The 23166-nt window shown below is 46.0% G+C and overlaps 1 protein-coding gene across 1 annotated transcript in view; it reads left to right on the top strand.

Moving 5' to 3' along the window:
• The window catches only part of Mrps27 (mitochondrial ribosomal protein S27), a 78910-nt gene extending 62039 nt beyond the window's left edge, over positions 1 to 16871 (top strand). The window contains exons 6-11 of the mRNA XM_041663174.1: positions 481 to 559; positions 3087 to 3202; positions 7639 to 7741; positions 9670 to 9812; positions 12501 to 12674; positions 14819 to 16871. Coding sequence (XP_041519108.1) covers positions 481 to 559; positions 3087 to 3202; positions 7639 to 7741; positions 9670 to 9812; positions 12501 to 12674; positions 14819 to 15058 — 855 coding nt within the window. The 3' untranslated portion in view covers positions 15059 to 16871. The remainder of the gene's footprint in view (positions 1 to 480; positions 560 to 3086; positions 3203 to 7638; positions 7742 to 9669; positions 9813 to 12500; positions 12675 to 14818) is intronic.
• The last annotated feature ends 6295 nt before the right edge of the window (positions 16872 to 23166 follow it).

The raw sequence follows: 23166 nt of genomic DNA, 5'->3' as shown, positions 1-23166 counted from the left end.
AATATGCAGGTAAACAGCATCCGAGGAGCTGGGTTCATAACAAAGCGTTGGCATATTTCTTGTGTATTTAGAAGCTCTCCAGCCAGACCATATGCTGTATAATTCATGCTTTTTTCCTTATGATCTGTTTCTGCATTTTCATTCATACCTTGTGAAAAGGATCGCTGAAGCAGCTGTGTGTGAGGAAGGGATGGTCCTCGCTGCTGCTTTGTCTAGCTGTGGTGAGCTGTTAGAACTGAGCCCTGTCCCCCCTTCAGTTGTCTGTGAGACACCCGCTCACAACTCTCACCCTGACGAAGTTCCAGTTACCAAACCTCATGAGTCACAGCTTCAGTTTCACCGTCACAAATGCTGCAAAATGATCGGCACATCGTTTAACTCAAGTGGGGCCAGGTTTTATCCTGAATAATAGATGGGCATGTGTTACAGACTGAATTAAAGAGGGTTTGTTTTTTCTCTTCATTTTCCTTTTTATTACAGGTTCAGTATGGAATTTTTCCAGATAACTTTACATTCAATTTACTGATGGATTATTTCATAAAGAAAGAAAATTACAAAGGTAAGAAACCAGATGACCATCCAGTTAATACAGGACCTTCGGCTCCAAATGGAAGGGTCCAAATGCAGACATCTTCTCCTTCTTTATTTCTTAATTATGTCTCCTTACATTACTCTTTTAGTCAGAAAAATTTACATGAAGATTATTATTATTTATGCAGAAATTTTAAGTATCACCCTTTTATGGGATAGAAAATATCAAAGTATATAAGTGCTTATAAAGGAAAAGTTAATTATATGGACCAATCTGATTCCACTTCCCAAACTGATTAAATGCAGAATAAAAAGAATAAAGTAAAAATTGATCCCATTTTTCTTGTGTAATTTTGGAATCTATAATGAACAGTTGGCAGAATTAGATTTACAAACAAAGAAAGGCCTGTGAAATGGCTCAGTGGGTAATGGCGTCTGCTGCCAAGCCTGAGGACCTCAGTTAGAGACCTGGAATCTACAAGGTAGAAGGGGCGAACCGACTCCAGCAGGTTGTCCTCTGACCTTCCACACATACACACGCACACGAAATAAATAGTCAATAAAATTGTAAAGTAATAAAATTAATAAACAAATGTGTGATTTCAGAAGGAAAAAAGTGGGGACTTAGACCTGGAAAGTGGGTTCAGCATGTCATAGCACCGTTTGCTCCTGTGCAGCGCACACCCACACGGCAGCCAACAGCCCTCTGCCACTCTACCTCTAGAGGACTTGGCATCCTCATCTTGCCTCCCCAGGCACTACACATGGATTGCACAGACAAGCATGCAGCCAGCACCCAGATACATAAAGATAAAACTAAATAAGTCTTAACAACAGCAGCAAAATGGGCCTTCTTCCTTGTTGAAAATATTGATGTGATTGTTTAAAAGAAAATCTCACCCAGCGTGGTGGTGTACATCTTTAATCCCAGCACTTGGGAAGCAGAAGCTGGCCCATCTCTGTGAGTTCAAATCTGGCCTGTCTACATAGTGAGTTTCAGACTCATCAGTGCTACATAATGAGACCAAGTCTCAAAAAAGAAAAGAAAATTTCTTCCAGGTCCTTATTTTGCTAGCTTTACTAGATGCTTTGTTCTGTCTGTCTCAGTTTCCTGCAAAAAGAGCAAGAAATTGATGCCTCTCAGCTTCCCGCAAAACCATTGCAGCATTTGCAAAACCAGCTAGCCATGAACAGCTGTATATCATGATAACTCGTCTGTAATTATGCATGTATGCAAAGTGAGCAGGAGAGCACATGCACTCAGTTGAAAACATTTGTTGTCTTGTGGCATGTGCTGCAAGCATTACGTTTTAATGTTGGCCTTAACATCTCTACCTTGACCACAACTTACTGACGGAAAGAAATTGTTTGAATGATGATACTCTTAGCTTTTGTCTGTGTTGTAGAATATTATGGGAAGACCGGAGTCATCTGGGGCCTGTTCTATGACTAGCAGTCATGTAGGAATAAATAACATATGCTGTATGTTACACTCAGGAGCTTATGAAGGAACATCTTCCTCTCCCTTCTTTCAGTTCTTTTAAACTGATCTTTATTATCCCTGTTTCCATCTTTGAAATAACTCCCGAGGTTTGGGAGTTCCTCTAGCCTTTGTCTTGTCTTGCCTCCACAGTGAGACAGCATTCTAACGGAGAGAAGCAGGCAGCCTGCTTGCTTGTCAGGGTGACTTTGCCGGTGGTGCGCCTCTTTCTGCTGCCTTAGCTCTTCTGGCTGATGGACAGTGTATGAGGCATTATCTTGTTGAAGTAAATAGAGCTGTAGTAATAAGGGCAGCGCCTTTTTTTTGTTTAAACCGAAAAAGGGGACATGATGGAGGAAGGTCATTGGCTAATAAAGGAACTGCCTTGGCCCATTTTATTGGTTAGAGGATAGGTGGGAGGAGTAAATAGAACAGAACGCTGGGAGGAAGAGGAAGTGAGGTCAGAGACTCCACAGCTCTGCTCTCCAGAGCAGACGCCTCAGCAGAGACGCCATGCCCCGCTCCTGGGCAGACACACGCCATGAAGCTCTGACCCAGGATGGACTAGGCTAGAATCTCCCCGGTAAGTGCACCTTGGGGTGCCATACACAGATGATTAGAAATGGGCTAAATTAATATGTGAGAATTAGCCTAGAAGAGAATGGGCCAAGCAGTGCTTAAAAGAATACAGTGTCTGTGTAATTATTTTGGGGCATAAGCTAGCCGAGCAGGCGGCCGGGGTGCTGGGAATGCAGCCACGCCGCCCTTATTACTACATAGAGCAAGCAGTATTTGATCATTATGAAGATGCTACTCACTGGGAGCCAAGACATGCATTTTGAAGTCAGTGATGCACAAGCCCCAGTTCAGTGTGCATGCACTATGTACAGTAGGCGTGAATGGCTAGGAAAGGACCTGCTTCGTCAAAGGCCATGTTTCCTCCTTCTTGATTCTGCTTATTTTCCCATCGCACTGCACTTTGATGGTGTTTGTTTTTTTCTTTTTTTTTATTTAGAGATTTATGATGTTGTCTACAACTAATTTCCTCTCGTATTCACCTTCATCTTCTTGCCAGATGCTTTATCTGTGGTTTTTGAGATCATGATGCAAGAAGCCTTTGAAGTGCCGTCCACCCAGTTCCTCTCCCTCTATGTGTTATACCGTTGCCTGGCAGAGAAGACAGACCTCACAGTAAGTGATGTGCCCTGCCATGGAACCGAGAGCTAGAAGAAAGTCGAGCAGTGACTGCCAGGGAAGATAGAGGAGGGCAGAAGCCTTGCCCTTAGAATCTGGAGAAAAATATCCATATATAGTCAGAAATGAACATTCATTCAGTGTGTTCTGTTTTCTACAAAGTGGAACTGGATACTTCCCAAGCAAAAGCCCTTACACACATTTGCAGGGGTAGGGGAGATTGTTTTTGTTTTGATATTGGGGGATTTGAATCCAGGGCCCCTTGCATGCTAGGTGAGCATTTTACTACTGAGATACAGCCCTAGCCCCTTGTGCACAGTTTGAAACTTGAGCCAAGTCAGGTGACCTCAGACATTCTGCAGTGAGTCATTGATAATCACTGACAGCCAGACATGGCAGGCTAAAGAAGCAGGTGGGCAGCCAACTTTAACCCTGAGCTGGCGTATTTAACACTGACCATTTTGTTTGTGTCAGGGTTTCCTACAGTTGCTCCACGCCAGTTGTGTTCCAGAATGTGCAGCATGCCAAGCTTTGGCTTAGCTCTTGAGTAGGACATTTACTTATGGTTTACTGTTATCCCTACGTAAATATGGCGGTGAGAAAGCAGTGACTGATAATAAGCAGACGTGTGCTATCCTGCACTGCGTTCTTGGGGTTTAGCTGTATTAATGTCTGAGGCATAGAGATTCTACAGAATAACCACGGCACCAGTAGATAATGCGAGGCATTGTGGCCCTGTGGTCTCCCTTAATTTCAGTACCAGATCTGAAAATCTCAGTTTGGCACTGATCACAACTTATGCTGGAGAGATTGTGGGGAAAAGGGAACACTTCTGTGTGCTGGTGGGAATGCGAGCTGGTACAGACCCTTTGGATGTCAGTGTGGCGATTTCTCAAAAAATTAGGGGAGCTGGAGAGATGGCTCAGTGGTTAAGAGCATTGCCTGCTCTTCCAAAGGTCCTGAGTTCAATTCCCAGCAACCACATGGTGGCTCACAACCATCTGTAAAGAGGTCTGACGCCCTCTTCTGGCCTTCAGGCATACAGACAGAATATTGTATACATAATAAATAAATAAATAGATAAATATTTAAAAAAAATCGGAAACAACCTTCCTCAAGACCCAGCAATACCACTTTTGGGTATAGATCCAAAGGATGCTCAATCGTGCCTCTAGGACATGTGCTCAACTATGTTCATAGCAGCATTATTTGTGATAGCCAGAACCTGGAAAAACCTAAATGCCCCTCGACCAAAGAATAGAGAAGGACATTAAAAAGGAAAATGTGGGGCTGGAGAGATGGCTCAGAGGTTAAGAGCATTGCCTCTCTTCCTAGAGGTCCTGAGTTCAATTCCCAGCAACCACATGGTGGCTCACAACCATCTGTAATGGGATCTGGTGCCCTCTTCTGGCCTGCAGGCATGCATACAGACAGAATATTGTATAATAAATAAATAAATAAATAAATAAATAAATATCAGTAGCCCACATGAGAGACATGCCTACATGTGTGTATGTGCACCATGCCTGGGGTCTGTGGAGTTTTAGATGATTGTGAGGCACCATGTGGGCGCTGGGATCTGCCATAGGTGCTCTTAAGCATTAAGCCATCTGCCTAGCCCTTTGTCTTGGGCTAGGCTATAAGCAGATGTCTGTTTGACTGCTAAATACATAGTACTTGGCAACTGATTAAAAAAATAGGCTCAATATATACTTAATAACTTAATTGTGAATATAAGCTATATCACAGGTCATGACACTCAGTAAGGCAGAACATTTCAGGTATGCAGAATGAGGCCTGGACTGATGACATTTCAACTCCTATCCAAACTGAGATTTTCTTTTTCTTTCTTTTTCATTTTTTTATTGGTATTTATTGAGCTCTACATTTTTCTTTGCTCCCCTCCCTGCCTCTCCCCTCCCCACTTCAATCCTCTCCCAAGGTCCCCGTGCTCCCAATTTACTCAGAAAGACAATTATCACATGTACTCACTCATAGGTGGTTTTTAAACATAAAGCAAAAAAAGCCAGCCTACAAACCACAATCCCAGAGAACTTAAACAGTGAGGACACTAAGAGAGACTTACATAAATACAATCTACATGGGAAGTAGAAAGTAGAAAAAGACAAGATCTCCTGCAGGACACTCTTGTAGCCTTGCATCCATATGTAAATGTGTGCACATGATCTAGAGAGACAAGCGGTGGAAATCAGCATCATACGTATATCAGATGTCAGCATACACACGTCAGTCACAAGTAAAGGAAAATTTGGAGTGTGTTGGACCACACAAACCATGGAAAGAATGGCCTAGAAGAAAGGGTAGTATAAGGTGGGAATAATGAAGGGTCATTTATTTAGTGACATCAGAACGATAGGTGGTCCATTTTATCTCCCTAGAGAAACAGCAGGAGGCCAGATTGGAAAGGATTAGTGGGGGATTTAGAAGTGCAGATAAGACAGCAAGCATAGGTGACTCAGTGTGTCTAGTTTGTGGAGAGAATAGAGGAGGCGGAGGAGGAGAAGGTGAAGGCTTGCTTTGCGTCAGTAGGCAAGGCCTGGCATAACGATCCACACTGCCGGTAGAGTATGCTGTTAAGTGCTCAGGACCAAAACTGTTTTGGAATTCAGATTTGTTTAAATTGTAGACTATTTGTGTAGTGAGATACATTGGAGATAGAACCAATCTTCATCCATATTTTATGTGTACTTTAGACACATACACTAAACGTGATGTTTATGCATTATGTTTAATTTGCACATGAAATATTCCATGTAGTATGGATTTTCTGCTTGCAGGATCATTTCAGAGTTAAAGAGTTTTAGAGCTCGGAACATTTTGGATTTTCAGATTAGGGATGCTCATCTCAGACGCTGTCAACTCTGACTGGTCCCAGCATGTCACTGACAGCTATTGCTCGTACATTTGCTTCTGTTCCCTGTTGGAATCCTGAGCCCGTAGCTCATCTTTAGACGGTGAGATGGTTCAGTGGGTAGGGTGCTCCGCATCAAACCTGATGACCTGATCGGATCCCTAAGATCCATATGGTGCAAGGAGAGAGCTGACTCATGCACACTGTTGTCCCATTCCATCCCCACCCACACTGCCATGTGCTCACACACACACACACACACACACAGATATTCTAAAACAAGTATTTGAGTCAGCCTGATCTGCATAGTAGCAAGTTCCAGGCTAGCCAGAACTACATAGTGAAACTTTCCTTAAAAACAAAATTAAATTGAAAAATAAGTGTAAGAAAGTGTTTTCAGGCTTCTTATTTATCCTGAACTGGACCCACTTTTCAGGCTCTCAGTGGGAAAAGCAAACTTGCCTAGATTACATTGGTGGCTTTGGGAAGTGTAGTTTAGTGGTATATTAATGGGTGTAAGACCCTGGGCTTATGCTCCAGCACTAGTACAAAAGCCAGAGTTCTTTGCCCTGGGAAAGTGAGCAGCTCTTCTTTATCTGCACTGTGGAAGCCCACGTGGAGTTTCCCTTCCCAACGATCCACTGTTTTCCAAGGTGTAGGAAAATCTCGAGAACTGGGGCTTGTGCTTCACGAAGCATGGGCAGGATATCTTTAATACCACAGAGCCTTGCTCCATGCAGCAGTTGCAGCTGCAGACCTCCTCCCTTCTCTGCCTCTTTCCCCAGCTCCTGTGCATGTGTGCTGCGGGGGAAGGGGCTAGGTCTGGAGGGTCACAGCTGCTGCTGTCTGGGTTGTTGCCACACCTCCTCCTCTGAGCTCTGCTCTCCAAGGAGCGCCCCAGTCACATCTGTTACTGGTGTGTGGCAGGCTCAGTGAGGCTCGTGGCTTTGCCCCCTTTTTTTTCTTTTTATGTCTCAAAAGGCTTCTATTTTATTGAAGTACAATTTTACACCCTAGGTTGAAAGACTTAGTTACTAAGTGTTTCTGATTGCCTAATTTGTTTTTGAGAGGCACAAATCTTTCTAAAAGCAACTTAATGGTGGTACTTATTCTAACACTGTGGAGAAGTCTTATCACTGCTGTGTTGTTAGTGTGCGCCCTCCCTTTGGAGCAGTGTAGTATGAAGCTGCTAGCCTGTGGGGCCTCTTTGACGCTCTCAAGTCAGCAGGGTCCAGAGTGTACTCTATTTTCTTTTATTTTTTCTGACTGCAAAAGGCAATGGTTCATTACCAAAAGTAGGGGAAATAACAAGGAGCACAAAGAATAAAACCAAAACGACTTCATGATTTCACTACCCAGGAATCTTTTAGCTATATATAGGGCATTTCTGTTCTGATTTTTTTCTAATATGAATACCTTTTATTTTTAGTATTGGGATAACTTTTACACAACTGTGTTATTTTCATAAGCTTAATACATGCTGTTTAGTGTCACCAAAAGACTCACATGTGTGAAGTATCCATGGCTTTAAGAGACAATGGTCTTTTGTCTTTTGTTGCAGTGGGAAGAGGAGAGGAACTTTGGTGCATCCCTGTTGCTTCCAGGCCTAAAACAAAAGAACACAGTGGGCTTGAGTTCCCAACTGTATGGCTATGCACTTCTTGGTAAGCTACGTGAGCCTTATTAATATTGCTCTTTGTGGAAAGATGAGGCTCAACTTTTTGGCTCATAATTAAAGCTTCGTTTAAATTTGCTAGTGAAGTTCCAGTTATAACCTACATGTATAGACAACAAAATAAGTCTCAGTGTGGCCTTACAGTTATGGACAGTCGAGAGATATCATAAGACCTGTCAAGACTCACTCTGTTAGCTATAGTAGAATTCACTCCTGATCAGCAAGGAAGTTCTGGCGCTCTGTCTGGCGGAGGGCAGCCTCAGCACCTGGGGTGTGTGGAATCTGGGCAGATCCCCAGCTCAGAGGGATTCATGGGTGTATGCTATTCCATATCTCCACCCCCTCTTCTCTCAGAAGTCAGGCCTCCATGAAAGTGCCTTTTCTTTGCTCCTTGCTTCTGCCCGTCTCTCTGAGGAATACCTTTTTGGCCGCCGAAGCTTTGCCAACAAAATATAGTGTGGATTCTAATATAAACGATTAAGAGACCGGTCTCCTCTCAGTCTGTCAGACTGGCCAGCAGACTAACGCAAGAGTGTTCACTCTCTTTGTTGTTGAGTTTGAGTTGAGGGTTTTGGTGCTTTATTTGTAGTGTTTGGTTGTGGTTTTTGGTTGGTTGGTTGGTGAGACAAAGTTACCTGCATCCCCAGCTGACTTTGAACTCACTGTGTAGTCACTGGAGGAATCCTAGCTTCTTATCCTCCAGTCACTACCTCTTAAGTGCTAGAATTACAGACGTGCCTGATTTGTGTGATGCTGTAAATTGAACCCAAGATTTAAGCACGTCCTTTACCAACTGATCTGTATCTTCAGCCTTAGTTTTTGGTCTTCAGAGACAAGTTCTTGCTCTAGCCCAAGGTAGCCTCAAACTTGAGTCTTCCTGGTTCCACTCGCTAGGTGCTGTGGCTGAAGGTGTATGACCCACACCCAGCCTGCAGTTCTTGTTTAAAATCACATTTCGTTTATTTGCTTCCTATTTAGATACTGATTTGCATAATTTTCTTTCATTTCGTGCTCAGAGTATTGCGTGGATCGTTCACTTGGAAAATACACTTGGCTGTTGTTTATGGCCCTGGTCCCCTGTGATAGGCAGCCGTGCTATCAGACACCCCTGCCCCACCTCTGCTTTCATTGTGTCCTGCCCTGCAGCCTCACTCAGAGTGATCCCTGTCCAGCCCAAGCACCTTAAAGGTCTAAAATTAGCCATGTCCTGATGAGCTTTGTCTGCTGGTATCCTACAGCTTCCCAAATCCTCCTTCCCGGGAAAGATGAGTAGAGGCAGACTAAGACCCAGCTGCTCAAGGTGACATTGCTCCCCAGTGTGGAAAGGCTCTGCTGCCTGGTGCCAAGGGCCCTGTACTTCCAGGCCTTGCTGTCCCACCCCAGCCTGCGCGACAGTTCGAGAAGCCCAGGGGATATTCAGGCTCTGTGGGCCAGAAGATTGCTAGGACTCTGGTTTAAGAACTGATAATGCTCAATGAAAAGAAGATTTGGCTTGTTTGGTTGGTTGGTTGGTTCTTCCTCTGTCTTTTCATAAAGACAATAGACTGGACTTGGCATTTTTGAAGCACGTCGCATATTTCCTTGCAGGGAAAGCCATCAGATGTTCACGAGGTTTTCACTGTAGGAAAGTTGTGAAAGTCTCTTTTTCTCGGAAAGGTTTTGAACTTGAAACAAAAATAGTACTTCCATTTTCTTCTGTCTTAAGGGCAGTCTTCTGGAGAAAACTCTGTCAGTCTCAGAATTCTTCAGCCAGTGATTCACAGGCTCTGGTGGATCTATTAAAACATGTTCACCAAGCTTGCATTTACAATGTGCAGGGTGCGGTTCCTCCTCTAGGCTGGTGTTTGCTGTGGCCTCGGGCTGCAGACATTCTGGGGACATACAGCTGAGGGGTCTTTGTGGGTCTCTCGGCCACAGGGAAGGTGGAAGTGCAGCGTGGACTGCAGGCTGTGTACCACAACATGCCTCTGCTATGGAAACCAGGCTACCTCGACAGAGCCCTTCAAGTGATGGAGAAGGTGGCCTCCTCCCCTGAAGACCTCAAGCTGTGTAGAGAAGCGGTATGTTCCTGCCCCTCCACTCAGATGGAGCCATCACTGTTCGTCTGGGTGGTGTGAATTTTTCCTGTTGTCTTTCCCCTTCCCCGGCTTCCTGTATTTGTGTAGAATTGGTATTTATTCAATTGAAAAGGATGAAAAGAAACCACAAACATTTTCAATGTTGCTGACAGAAAGGCAATGGAAAATAAGATTATTGTTGATTCCTACCTCATTGTGTCAGAGGAAAGCTGTCTCCTCTCCTGCAATTCGAACTCAGCTCAATAAACACCATCCTCTTCACCATCCCCAACCCCCATCCAAATCAATAAACACCATCCTCTTCACCATCCCCAACCCCCATCCAAATCAATAAACACCATCCTCTTCACCATCCCCAACCCCCATCCAAATCAATAAATACCATCCTCTTCACCATCCCCAACCCCCATCCAAATCAATAAACACCATCCTCTTCACCATCCCCAACCCCCATCCAAATCAATAAATACCATCCTCTTCACCATCCCCAACCCCCATCCAAATCAATAAACACCATCCTCTTCACCATCCCCAACCCCCATCCAAATCAATAAATACCATCCTCTTCACCATCCCCAACCCCCATCAAATCAATAAATACCATCCTCTTCACCATCCTCAACCCCCATCAAATCAATAAACACCATCCTCTTCACCATCCCCAACCCCCATCCAAATCAATAAACACCATCCTCTTCACCATCCCCAACCCCCATCCAAATCAATAAATACCATCCTCTTCACCATCCCCAACCCCCATCCAAATCAATAAACACCATCCTCTTCACCATCCCCAACCCTCATCCAAAAGGAATTAGAGGTGGCATAAGAGAAAGATTAAATAATTTTGATGGATTTATCCCTCATGCAGTCTAGAAAGATTAGGTAGCAATTTTCTTTAATATCCTGGCTGTTGGTATTTGCCTCACAAGTATAAGTACCTCAATTCAGATCCCCAGAGCAACCTAAAATGCCAGGCACAGCAGTGCATGCTGCAGGGTGGGAAGCAGGGAGACATGGCTCGCTGGAGGCTTACCAGCTAGCTAGCCTAGACTACTAGGTGAGGTTCCAAGCCAAGAGCCCCCATCTCAAACGAAAAAAGCAGAAAGTGCCCAAGAGTAACTCCTGAGATTGTCTTCTATAGTCCACGTGCAAACACATGAACAGCCACTCAGTCCTCATCAGCCACACAGAACATGGATGCTGGAGAAGACTTCTTCCTTCCCATTGGACTGACTGTGGTGCATGAGTGATGCCGAATCTATGTCCTGTGGTCCTGCCAGCCGTCTAAGGTGTTCACATGGCCTGTCTCAGTGTCCTCCTACCTGTGCCAAAGTTCATTTCTTAGTCACCTAAACCCCCTAACAGTGAGTTCACTAGGCATAGCCAGACTGGAAACATAGCGGACTTTAACATCGAACACTGAGCTGTAGTGTTCCCACCCGGCCCTGCTGCTCTATCCAGAGAGTCCCAGACACTGTCTTACCAAAATGAAAGGTTGCCTTGGAGCTACTCGTGTGTGGACTTGACCCTGAATACACTGAGCCTCACCCTAAGCTTTCGTTTCAGTCAGGAAACACTAGGCCCAGTGCCTTCTGTGGCACCTTATGCTGACTGAACCCTTTACGTTCTTTCCCAGCTGTTAGACCCAAGACACTTCTAAGTGTGTTTGAAGATGGCTCTATTCAGTGTTGGTAATTGAAAACAAACTTACATACAAATCCTTCACCAGGGATAATTCCTTCTAATTTCAGCCAACTTTGCATTCTTTTTATTCTAATTTATAGGAATGTATTCATATGTCAGCAAGAATGTGATGTATATCCAGTTTGTCCATAAAGTATTGAAAACAATGTAGCATTGGTGCTTTGTTCTACTGTGACACTGATGAGGTCAATTGGTGTCCAAGCAGGTGCTTGTGCGGCCTTGCTGCTTTCTCCTCCCACTTCTGATGACCAAGCCCTGCACGGGTTAAGGAGGTGTGCCACACAGTGGAGGTAGAGGAGCAAGAGAGCCAGATAAAAGAACCTCCATGTTTTTAGTTGTTTACTATTTAAGTTCCAGAAACCCCCTCGTTAGAATGAATTTCCTGTGTCTCTGGCCACAGCCAACAGCTTCTGTGGATTAGACAGATCCCTAATTTATACTACTCCATTAGCTGGAATCTTCTGGGGGTGAAGGGGTGCCTATAGCCTGCGGCTTTAATGTGCATTCAGAGTGGCCTTTTGTTGTCTGTGGTCTGTGGTGGTCTTTTCTTTCCCTTTGTCCCAGTTCCAGACTGACTCCAAAGAAAGACATGAAAGTGGGGGCGGTCCTTTAATGCCCATCAAATGTAATTCCTGCCTCCCTACCTGGTTAATTAAAAACATACTTAATTTACCATTGTGCTGATTCGCTCCTACAGATAATTCTTAGCTCATGTCTGTAGCTTTTGTTATATACTGAGTTCCTCGTGCTTTCTGACAGGTGTGGCTTATGTATAGGAATATAATTGTTGTGTCTCCTTCCTTGTTTGCAGCACTGGGGATTGGACTCAGCACTTCATGCATGGTCAGCCGTTCCAATAACCCCTGGCTGTTACCATCCTGAGTCTTGAGTCTCCATTTTTCTCTTTCTTTGTCTCTGACTTTCACAAAGTCAAGCCCATAACGAATGATGTCATTCTGACAGCTCAATGTGCTGGACAGAGTCCTGAAGGTGGTGACATCTCCAGCAGACCAGCCCCAGGAAAAGACACAGCCCCAGGAAGGTGAAGGTAGCTTGGGCTCAGCAGACGTGGTGGAGCAGCTGGACATTGAGGAACCAGAACATTCGAAGCTTCCCCAATACCTGGAGCGATTTAAGGTGATTGAGAGCAGAAGTTGAGCCTCTCCCAGCCATGCATGAACATGCTTCTCTGGTGATGGACAGGCTTCTCTGCATCGGTCCCACACAAAGGCATCAAAACTCACAGCAAGAACTGCATTTGTGTTGCTCCCCACAGGCTGTGGCCTTAAGAGAAACAGGTGGAATTTTTGTGAGTTTGCCCTAATCGGTGACAGTGTTGTTCAGTAAGGCAGCATGCATCCCCAGTGATCCTCCTGTTAACAATCGCCTGACTCTCTCTCAGTGTGGAAAGTGTCTGGTCATTTCTCTCCACTGTACCCCATGTGCTCGATCGGAAACCCAGCTAGACATCGGTCACATTTTCAGCATGCAGCGATAAGACTCAGGCTTCCTTTGTGGCTCATGGCAGCTTTGCACTTTCAGGGGGCATTAGAGGCACTGCCTGACACCACACGCATATGGGAACAGGTTTCCCGAACAGCACTGAGTGCTCAAGCTGGCTTTGAACTCTGTGTCCTAAAGTGCTCACCGTCAGTGTCAGGGAAGAAAACCCATGACCGCCCCCCCCCCCCCCCCTTTTATAAAGAATTTTAAAATCATTATATTAGCAGAAAAATTTTCCATCTGTGCCAGCTGGCCAGCTGTACCTTTTCACTCTGGGTAGGGAGAAGTGTTGCTGGACTCTCCCCCTTGAGTCTGTGTCTTCTGAAGCAGCCCTGGGAAGCCTTTCCTCTTATCATAGTGGGATCCAGTATACTGTAGGCGGTTGTTTCTCCCGGTACTTTTTTAAGGAAGTCATTGCCCAGCTTCTTTCCTCTGTAACTTGAAACTGGGAATAAAAAAAAAAAAAATAGTGTTCCCATCATACCCTGAGAACAAAGCAAAGAGAGAATTTATACACAGTCCTTCCCTCCTAACTTTGCCTGCCGACGTACAAAACTTAAAGAAAAAAGTCTCCTTCACCCCACGGGTTCTCATTGACCATGTTTCGTTAACAGTTCCTGAGTGTCGGCATCAAAGGATAGAGACATGTGCCTTCATTAACTTCTCAGCCCTCGTACCTCCACAGGACACCTCATGACCATTCAGGAAAGAACAGACGCAAGTGTTTGTAGCCTGCTAGCTGTGACCTCAGCCATGTTAGCCCCATTGCCCTCCCTTTGTCCTCACAGGGCTCCTGGGGAGACAACACGGAGCCTGTCCGCAACTGAAGTTGACTTTGGACAAAACTCTGCTCCTCACCATTCTGTTCTGTGTCCCTGGCCATCTCTTTGGCTTCAGACAACCTGGGAAATGATGCCAGAGAGAAATCACTTTGAGTTTACACTTCCTTTCCTTCCTGTTACCTGATGTGCATTAGTCTTGGGGCTAGCTTCTCTGTAATTAGGCCTGCCTGCCCCTTGGAGCTCATGGGCCGTCCCTTCTCCCACCATTCTTGCTGGCCAGGCCTTATCCTGTCCACTACATGGACATCTGCCTCTAACCTGCATCTGGGGCCCTCCAAGGCACTCTTTGCTGATGTACATCTTGAAACACTTAAGTAGATTAATGCTTTGTAGTACTTCAGCGGGAACACTGTGCTGACCCAACTGGCCTGCCATCTCAGATGGAGCTGTAAGCAGGCGGGAGGGAGGTTAGGGCCATCTGCAGGGGAGCCCAGCAGGTGGAGGCCTGCCCTGCACACACACTCGTAAGAAGTTGCTGAAATGAATCCCATCTGTTGAAAAAAGCCAAGAGTAGGACTGAAGTCACATAAACAAAAAGACAGGGATGAACCGGCTCTGGCTTCAGAAGTCTCTGCCATCTTGTTAGCATCCTAGAATCCTGTTACCTGGAGCTCCCTGCTCGGTTAGGGGCAGGCCCCAGTGGACCTGTGGATTGCACCTCTGCTGTGCACTCAGGGAGTACGGGCAGTGGAGTTGTGCTTTGTGAGAAGGTGGTGTAATCGTGATTACACGTCTGCAGCCCTGACTTTGTGTAACTGCTGAGCTGGAAAAACCAGCTGCACCTGGAGGAGAGGCCTGGGAGCTTCCTGCCAAGCAGCTTTCCTGCAGCAGATTGTGTGGCTGCTTAGCAGAGGACTTAATTGCTTCTCATTTCCTCTTTTTCTCTCACCTGCTCCCTTATCTTTTCTTTTTTTTTTTTTTTCCTGTTTCCTACAGGCCTCTCAGTCCAAACTGCAGGAGTTGGGCAGGGTTGAGTCAGAAGGTCTTTTGACTCTGACCACCCAGCTTGTGAGAGAGAAACTCCCCGCCTGTGAGGCCGAGGACCTGGCCACTTATGAGCAGAAACTGCGCGAGTGGCACCTAGAGCGGATGCAGTTGATCCAGCGGGAGCAGGAGCAGAGGGAGAGAGCAAAGCAAGCATACCAGTCGCTGAGTGCAGCGAAGACTGCAGCCTGAAGGCCCCACGCTGGCCTGCCTCAAGGACTGTGTGGGCCACCCCAGCATTCTGCACTGACAGGATGGGACTCACACTCTGCTGTCCAGCTTCCCCTTTTTCACAGCAAGCCGTGCACAGCCTGAAAGCCACAGAGTGCTGCTGGCTGTCAGGGCACTGTCTGCCCAGCCAGATGTCGAGGGCCAAGAAACTAAGAAAGTGGCAAGTGACTGGGCCGAAACCACCAGCTGAATCTCTACTGGGCTTTCAGGGCTCACAGTGGACTCCTGGGCACAGTGTGAAAAGTTCCCCGTAACCGGTGCGAGTGATGGAAGATAATACAGCTGAGGCTGCAGCGCGGGGTCTGAGTGGCCCATGCTGCCTGTTCTGAGACCTTGTGTCCCCTGGCTAGTGCAGATAACCTGGTGATTGGGCCCTGGGTGCTCAGACATCCCGCTGGCTCTTCCCCCCCACACTCTGCCCTCCTCTTTTCCCTCTGGGAGAAGCCCAGCTTGGCCTCCAGACCACAGCCTCACTAGGTGTCTGATTGTAGGAATCCATGGTGACCCTTACAGAATGTGGGGACTTTGGAGAAGAAACTTGGCCCTGGGTGAGGTCCTTGTGGCCCGGCTTCTTCAGCATATTAGACTAACTTTTTCCCACACATTGTCAGAAATAAAAAATGAACCTTTGGTATATGTGTGTGCGCATGTGTACACACAGACAACTTTAGGACAAAGCTTTCTAGTAAAGGATGGGACTTGGAGTGCATAGGGGTGGAATCAGTGTGGACTGTCAGAAGGTGGAAGAGTAATATTCCTGGGAGCCTTTCTGGGAGAGGGTCAGGGACTTCGCCTGCTGTGTAATGCTGCCCTTAATGCAGTGGCGCATCTGTATCCAAGGTTGTATTCTGTCAAAGCCTGTAGAACACCAAAATAATCACAGAAAATTTATCCTTGGTGAAAAGGAAGGAGAGAGGGGGTCTGGTCCTTAATTTTGCTGTCTTGAACAGCACATTTTAGCCCTCATCCATCAGGCTATGACTGTGTAATAATAACAGTCATTACAGTCCTCAGAGACCTGCCGTGAGGTAGCGCCATTAACCCCATGCGGTAAGGAAGGAGGTGAAGCTAAGTACCTCCCCTAAGCAGCTGCTGCTGCCCCAACCCACACGGTGTCCCCCATGTCTGACCTCCAGGGTCCTCCAGGCTAGCAGCACTGACTCGGGTCATCCCCAGAAGTCAGGGCTGGATTCTGGTTGATCAAAGGCAGGGTTTTCTCTGCCGTTCCTTTATAGATTCAGGATAGATCCAGTGGCAACCAAGGAATGACTGTTGCTATTGAAGCATCTTATTTATTTATTATTCTTCCCCTGGTCCCCTTATTGTAGTTCCAGTCCTTGCAGAAGGAAACATTCCTGTCCCTGAGTCACTGCCCGAGCTGGAGCCCACAAAGTCCCCTTTTTAGATTCCCTGTGGCTGTGTCCTCATCCTGGGAACTCTTCGCTCACCTCGCACAGCCGTCTCCTAAACTCTGATGCCGTCCTGTCTTACTTGACCACTGAGGCTTCTAGCTATAGTTGTCCTCTGCCCTTCTATTGGTGTCTCCTGTGCAGTGGATGTCCCATCTCAGGCTTCCCTCCTAGCTCAGGCTGGGAGAACCTGGGGCCAGCTATCCAAGGTCTTGGTTTCGAGGTGCCTGTCTCAGCTTTTATCTCATACCATGGCCCTTGTTGAGCCAGCTTGCTCTGTCCCTCCCACCTGCAGCCCTTTTGTCTGTGCTCTCAACCAAACTTGCTCTGTCCCTCCCACTTGCAGCCCTTTTGTCTGTGCTCTCAACCAAACTTGATCCTCACGGTCTGGATCCTTACTTGCCTCCCACCAACCCGGGCAATTCTTCATATTGTGGTGACCCCCACCCATTTTTTTACATTTTGTTACTACTTCACAACTAATTTTGCTACTGTTATGAATCACAATTTGTAAATATCTGATATGCAGAATAGCTGAGATGCCCCTCCCCCCAGTGGCCATGACCCGTAGATCAGAAACCACTGTGTTACCGTCTTTCCTTTTCTGTTTATTTGGACCCACTTAGCTTCCATGGACCTACATCTGGAGCAGCCATAATTGTGTTTCATAAAATTATCTGTTGAGGCCCTAGTCCCCAGTACCTTGGAATCTAGCCTTAGTTGGGAATAAGGTCTTTTGTGGAGGGAATCAGATTAAAATGAGATTGCTAACCCCTGAAGACTGGTCTTCTTTTAAGGGGAGTGTGATACAGAGACAAGCGTAGTGCCGAAGGAAGGCCCCATGGAAGCAGGTAGGGTGTAAGTGGACCAGCGATGAGCTCATGGGCCCACCGCTCGGAGGCCCACCAGCCTCCTCATGGAGGAGGAAGGGAGGAGTTTCCCCTGGAGGCTTTAGATGGCTCAGCCCTACCATGACTGGATTTTGAGCCTCCAGAATGTTCTGTCAGTCTTTAAGCCCCTCGATGTTTGGTTCTTTGTAGGAGTCCCATAGGAGTAATTGATATGTCATAATTGGTTTTCTTTCTATCTGCTTCTGAGCCAGTGTTAGTGCAGAGTGCTAATTTGCTAATTAAATTTCTCTGCACAGTTATGGCTGTGCTCTGAAATCGTTGCTCATTTTGTTTAGCGGCAGACTCATTCTGACTTCAGTAGCCCCACCACTCCGGGTGAACCCAAGACCCTTAGTGTGAGAACTGAGGAGATGCCTTCTACTTCATCAGGAAAATGGGGTCGCATCACATAGCCTTGCTCTCCCTTCTCTCGCCCTCAAGGGTACCCTAACCTTACCATTTCTCTCCACCATCTCCCCTCTTTCAAGTGTTAACTTACTATCCTCTTCCTCCTATTTGTAGTGTTGATCCATACTTGGATGCTCTGGGAACCATTGAGAATTCCTTTCTACATGGTTTCATCTCTAGTGATGATTTCCATCTAGGTCTGAAGTCTGAGTTAATGCCCTCCATTCTATCTATCCTATTAATAGTAATATAATATTTACCTATGGGTTAATACCAAGCTCATTCCTCTTCCTTATCTCAGCATGGATGCCGACCAGCTGGTGGTTTATTGATTAGACCTGGGGAGTTTGGCTTTCAGCCCTATCAGTCCATTGGTGCGACTTGGTTTTCAACTACAGCTAATTATCTCTTCATGAGCTCCTGCACTTGTCCTCTCCAGCCACCGCCTGATGAACTTGAGGTCTTCATCACACACATTCTGTGCACGGTTTTTTGTTTAGCATGTCCTGTATGCAGTGCACCATCCTAATGCTATATGGTACAGACAGTAATGTGTAATATAGATCCACCTTCAGATAACGTAGGTTCCAGAGGCCGGAGAGATGGCTTAGTGGTTAAGAGCACTGGCCGTGCACGTGATCTGGTCCCCTCATTTGGCCTGTTTGAGCAATCAGGCACTCATGTACACAAACACATGCAGGTAAAACACTCATACACATAAAACTAAAAATAACTAAATCTGTAAAGATAATAACATTTCAGGGGCTGAGGAGATTGGCTGTCCCCATCAGTCAACACAGCTGAGAGGTGTCAGACACAGGTAAAGTGATGGGGAGCTTCAGAAGAGCTGGGCAGGCAGGGAGATGGACAAGCACCCGTGAGGGGAAATACCTGCTTTGTGCTTTAATTACCCCCCTTCCCCATGTGCCACAAGCTGACATCTGTAGATGGCCCTTGTGAACACAGTCCAGTGCAGAGTAAATGTGCTCAAGGGGGAAAAAAAAACATTTTAAATTGAGTAAAAATGAACAGTTTGAGCCCATAGCCTACTCATCTTACTAAAAAGGCAAGTGGAAAACAAGTCTAATACAAATGCTTTGTGTCCTTCCCTTGGGGCTTTGTGGGTCCCGACCTTTGCACTGTGTTCTATCTGCTTTTACTGAGCCATCAGTACCCCATGGGAAGATTGTAGATTGTGAGTGTGGATGTGTGTGTCATACACATAGGTGTGCACACGTGCGTATGGAAACCAGAAGCTGGTGTTGGGTGCCTTCCTCTATCATGCCCTTTCTCACTGGGCATGGATTCAGCTAGGCTGGCTGGCCAATGAATGAACTCCAAGGATCCATGTCTGCACAGACGCACAGCACTGGGGTTATAGGTGTGAACTGTATTGATTTGGATTGTAACTCAGGTCTTGTTTGCACAGCAGGCTCTCTACCCCTTGCTCTTTAGGCGAGCCTGAGGCTGTAGATTTTGTGAGAAATCACCAGTGGCCTGAAAATGAACAGATTACAGGTCCTTTTCTTGCTGATGGCAAACCTCCAGCCCTGCCTGACAGCCTCCTGGTTTTGCCTTCCATACTGATAACTCATCATGCCATTTTTTTTTGTCTTTTATCATGGCCGTGGTGCCCTTTGGGGAATCTTTAACCGCTGCAGAGAATAAGTGTATATAAATGGGTGCTGAGGTGGAACAGGGAATCAGAACTGGGTATAAGGAACATTTTTAGAAGCCCCGTGTCCTTTGGGCTCAGTGGATGCAGTCTGAGGTCCAGGTGGAAGCGGGCTTCCTGCCTGGGTAAGAACAAGGATGTGGAAGTGGGCCTGGCAGAGATGCACCCCGCGAGGACTATCGCCACTGCTTCTCTTGCCTAGAGATGCTTGGGGCTCTCGTAACCAATGCCAGCAAACTGGGGTTTGGACTATGTCCTGTGAGCTCTGAGTCACCCCTTAAGGGCCCTCTTCCTGCTACATTCTGATGACCTCGAGTGGTATGCTTCCTCTACCTCTGTGGAATGTGACCCTCTGCTGGCTCTCCTGGCTTCCTGTGACATACACATCACTCTGGCAGGCCTGTTTTCCCGAGGCTGTGTGGAGCTGCTGATGTACCAGAGTGAGTCAGGAGTCTCAGCTTTGCTCTGTGTCGGTCTCTCTCAGCTATTCTGTTCTGCCCCCGTTCCTCTAGGTTTTCATGAGCCATCCTCGTGGCACATTCGCCGTCCCTTTGCCTGTCAACTCCTATCCATTTTAGGAATTCCGAATGAATTTTCTGAACTCATCTGTGAGAGTGTCACCAAACTTTAAACTCCATGAAGACAGGAGTTCCTGCCTTCTAAATTACTGTGTCCAGAGAACAGTCATTACCGCCAGGAGAGCACTTAAATTTGCTGAGTAAAATTTCCTCCAGGGTTGAAAGTCTGACTACTGAACTGTATTCTCCCACTGAACTATGGACGCACCCACAGCCATATATATATATATAGCGCCTCAACCAGGTGAGGCCTTAACCACAAGGGAACTCGTGAATAATTCAGGCCAAGTGAAATTTGTCAGGTAGAGGTTTTATAGGCATGGGGAACATTACCTACCTCCAAGCAGATGACTAGGAAGTGAAGAATCTAGAGGCCTGCACCAACACACCCAGAAAAAGCTAATATTTATTTAACATCCCTAACCAAATGGCATAGTAAACCATTTGTGTTATCATATTTAGTCCATTAAGAATGTGATGTATTGGCTGGGCAATGGTGGCGCACGCCTTTATTCCCAGCACTTGGGAGGCAGAGATAGGTGGATCTCTGTGAGTTCGAGGCTAGCCTGGGCTACAGAGTGAGTTCCAGGACAAGTTTCAAGGCTGCAGAGAAACCCTGTCTCGAAAAACCAAAAAAGGAAGGAAGGAAGGAAGGAAGGAAGGAAGGAAGAAGTGCAATGTATTGTGCAGCTGTGATTAACGCAGATATGAAAACAAAGTCTCAGAAAAATGGGGCAGCACCAAGGCCACCCTCAATAGGCTGGAGAGCCGAGTCAAGATTTAGCAGGTCATTGTCTTAAAATATGTCCCCCAACTTTCGACCCTGCGCATGCACACACACAGAGAAACAGGATAGAAGGCAAGGACTTAATTGGAGTGACTACATGACAGGAGGGAGAAATTCAACAGGGAAAGAGGGAAAACCAACTGCGAGCACAGTTAAGTGGGGGGTAGGGCAGGTTCACTCATGTTGGGGACCCTCCAAGAGTTGTACGGTACACACCTCGGCATCTTGCACCAAGGGCCATGACAGTCAGTGCATATATGTGAGCCCCATTCCTTCATTGGCTGGTGGCACTGTTGGCCTCCTAGCTTACTACCACAACCAGCAACTATCCCAGTAGCGGCTCTCTGCAGGAGCCTGGAGCAAACCCAAGGCAGTGCTTCTCAAACAGGAATAGTGTCCACTGGGGCACCTTTACTAATGTTTGTTGGTATTTGGACACTTCAGCTGAAGGGTGATCTTCTGAATAAAAGCCAGGACTGCTAAAAAAAAAAAAAAAAAAACCATCTCAGAGGGCACAGGAGAGCAGAGAGCCCCCTACCACACACCTCAAGACAAGAACTCCCCAGTCTAAAATACTAATAGCTCAAAACTCCTGGCCTAAGACCTATGAGGAGAGCACCCAAGAGACTTCCTGCAGTGAGATTAACTGGGCGAGCAATGTGGCTTGTTCCCTTTCTGGCCAAATAGGCTTACGAAATATATACTAAAGGGTGGATCATTATTCTTTCTGAACACGGATCCTCAGGGAAAGGGGCAAATGGTGACTTGTATGAATTTGATACCAGATAAATAGGCTAGAAAGTCTGGAGTCCCTGAAAGAAGATGCTGTGACATGACCATGAGAGTCAGGGGACTATGGTTCTGTTGACACCCAATAGCCTCACTGGGTATGGAGGGGAAGAGCTAATAAAATGGGCTCAGGGAGTTTATTTCAGCTTAGTGAATTATAATACCAGAAAATGGGGGATGAACGTGAACTTTTCAGTGCTAAAAATTATACATATTGTAAAACTCCACTTTGTAAAGGAGGGCATGAGGAGGGCTTTCCAACAGCAACATCTGGAAGCTTGCCTTATAGTCTAACGATTTCTACCAAAAAAAAAAAAAACCCTTTTCTTTCCTATGATTTGGCCTTTGCTGATGGCCATGAAAATGCTATTTCCTGTACAAAAATGAGGAAGCTTAAAAATAGTTGCTGTGGGATAATCCTTCTGTATGCTGTGAATATGCAGTACTCTCATTGGTTAATAATAAAACTGACTCACCTATAGCAAGGCAGAATAAAGTTAGGCAGGACTGAGGACTTGGATGAAGAAGGGCAGATTCAGGAGAGATGCCAGTGAGCCACCCAAGAAATAACAGGTAAAGTCATGAGTCATGTGGGAATAGATAGATAAAAAGAAATGGGTTAATTTAAATGTAAGAGCTAGTTAGTAATAAGCCTGAGCTATCTGCCAAGCATTTACAATTCATATGAGTCTCTGGTAATTTGGGAAGGGACCACCAGGTATTTGGGAACAGGCAGGTGGGAGAGAAAAGTCCATTTACAAATAATAGTAGCAATGTCCCTTTTACATGAATAAAATGTTTACATATTTGTTTAAAGCAAGATCATTACTGAGTCTGTGTGCTTCTTGAGATTGAATATACACAACAGATTCTAGACCTGTCCTTGACATGTTCATTGACAGGGAGTTTATTCTTTATTCATCTCAAACCCATCAGAAAATAAATTCCATTATGGAATTTAAATGCTGGATCAAGGGCTATGGAGAAATACACACACACACACACACACACACACACACACACACACACGATTTAAAAACAGAAACTATTTTTTTTTCGAGACAGGGTTTCTCTGTAGCTTTGGTGCCTGTCCCGGAACTAGCTCTTGTAGACCAGGCTGGCCTCGAACTCCCAGAGATCCGTCTGCCTCTGCCTCCCGAGTGCTGGGATTAAAGGCGTGCTCCACCACCACCCGGCTCAGAAACTATTTTTTTGATTACCTAATGTTATGAAGGCATTTTTTTAAAATTTCTTCATTGCTAGAGTTCAAAATACTAACCCTTAAAATGCTCTCAGAAGTTATCCACTATGTACTGTGCTCCAGTGTGCTGGGCACTGCTGGGGTGCATGTTTCCCAGGCTGGGCTTCACTTGTCGTCAAATGCCCACTCGATTACAAAATTCATATTCAGAAGCCTCTTCCTTGTGGGCACAAAGCCCTCCCCTGAGGAGCTAGGGACCATAGACAGGGAGCCCACCATGAAATGCCCGATCATGGTGCTATGGAAGCCAAAGACGTCTCAGCACACAAGTG

The sequence above is a fragment of the Microtus oregoni genome, unplaced genomic scaffold, assembly GCF_018167655.1.
Source record: "Microtus oregoni isolate MIOR12 unplaced genomic scaffold, Mior012 000014F_ref0000157, whole genome shotgun sequence".
Lineage (NCBI taxonomy): Eukaryota > Metazoa > Chordata > Mammalia > Rodentia > Cricetidae > Microtus > Microtus oregoni.
Note: the sequence above shows the minus strand (reverse complement) of the source record. Positions and strands in the feature narration are given on the sequence as shown.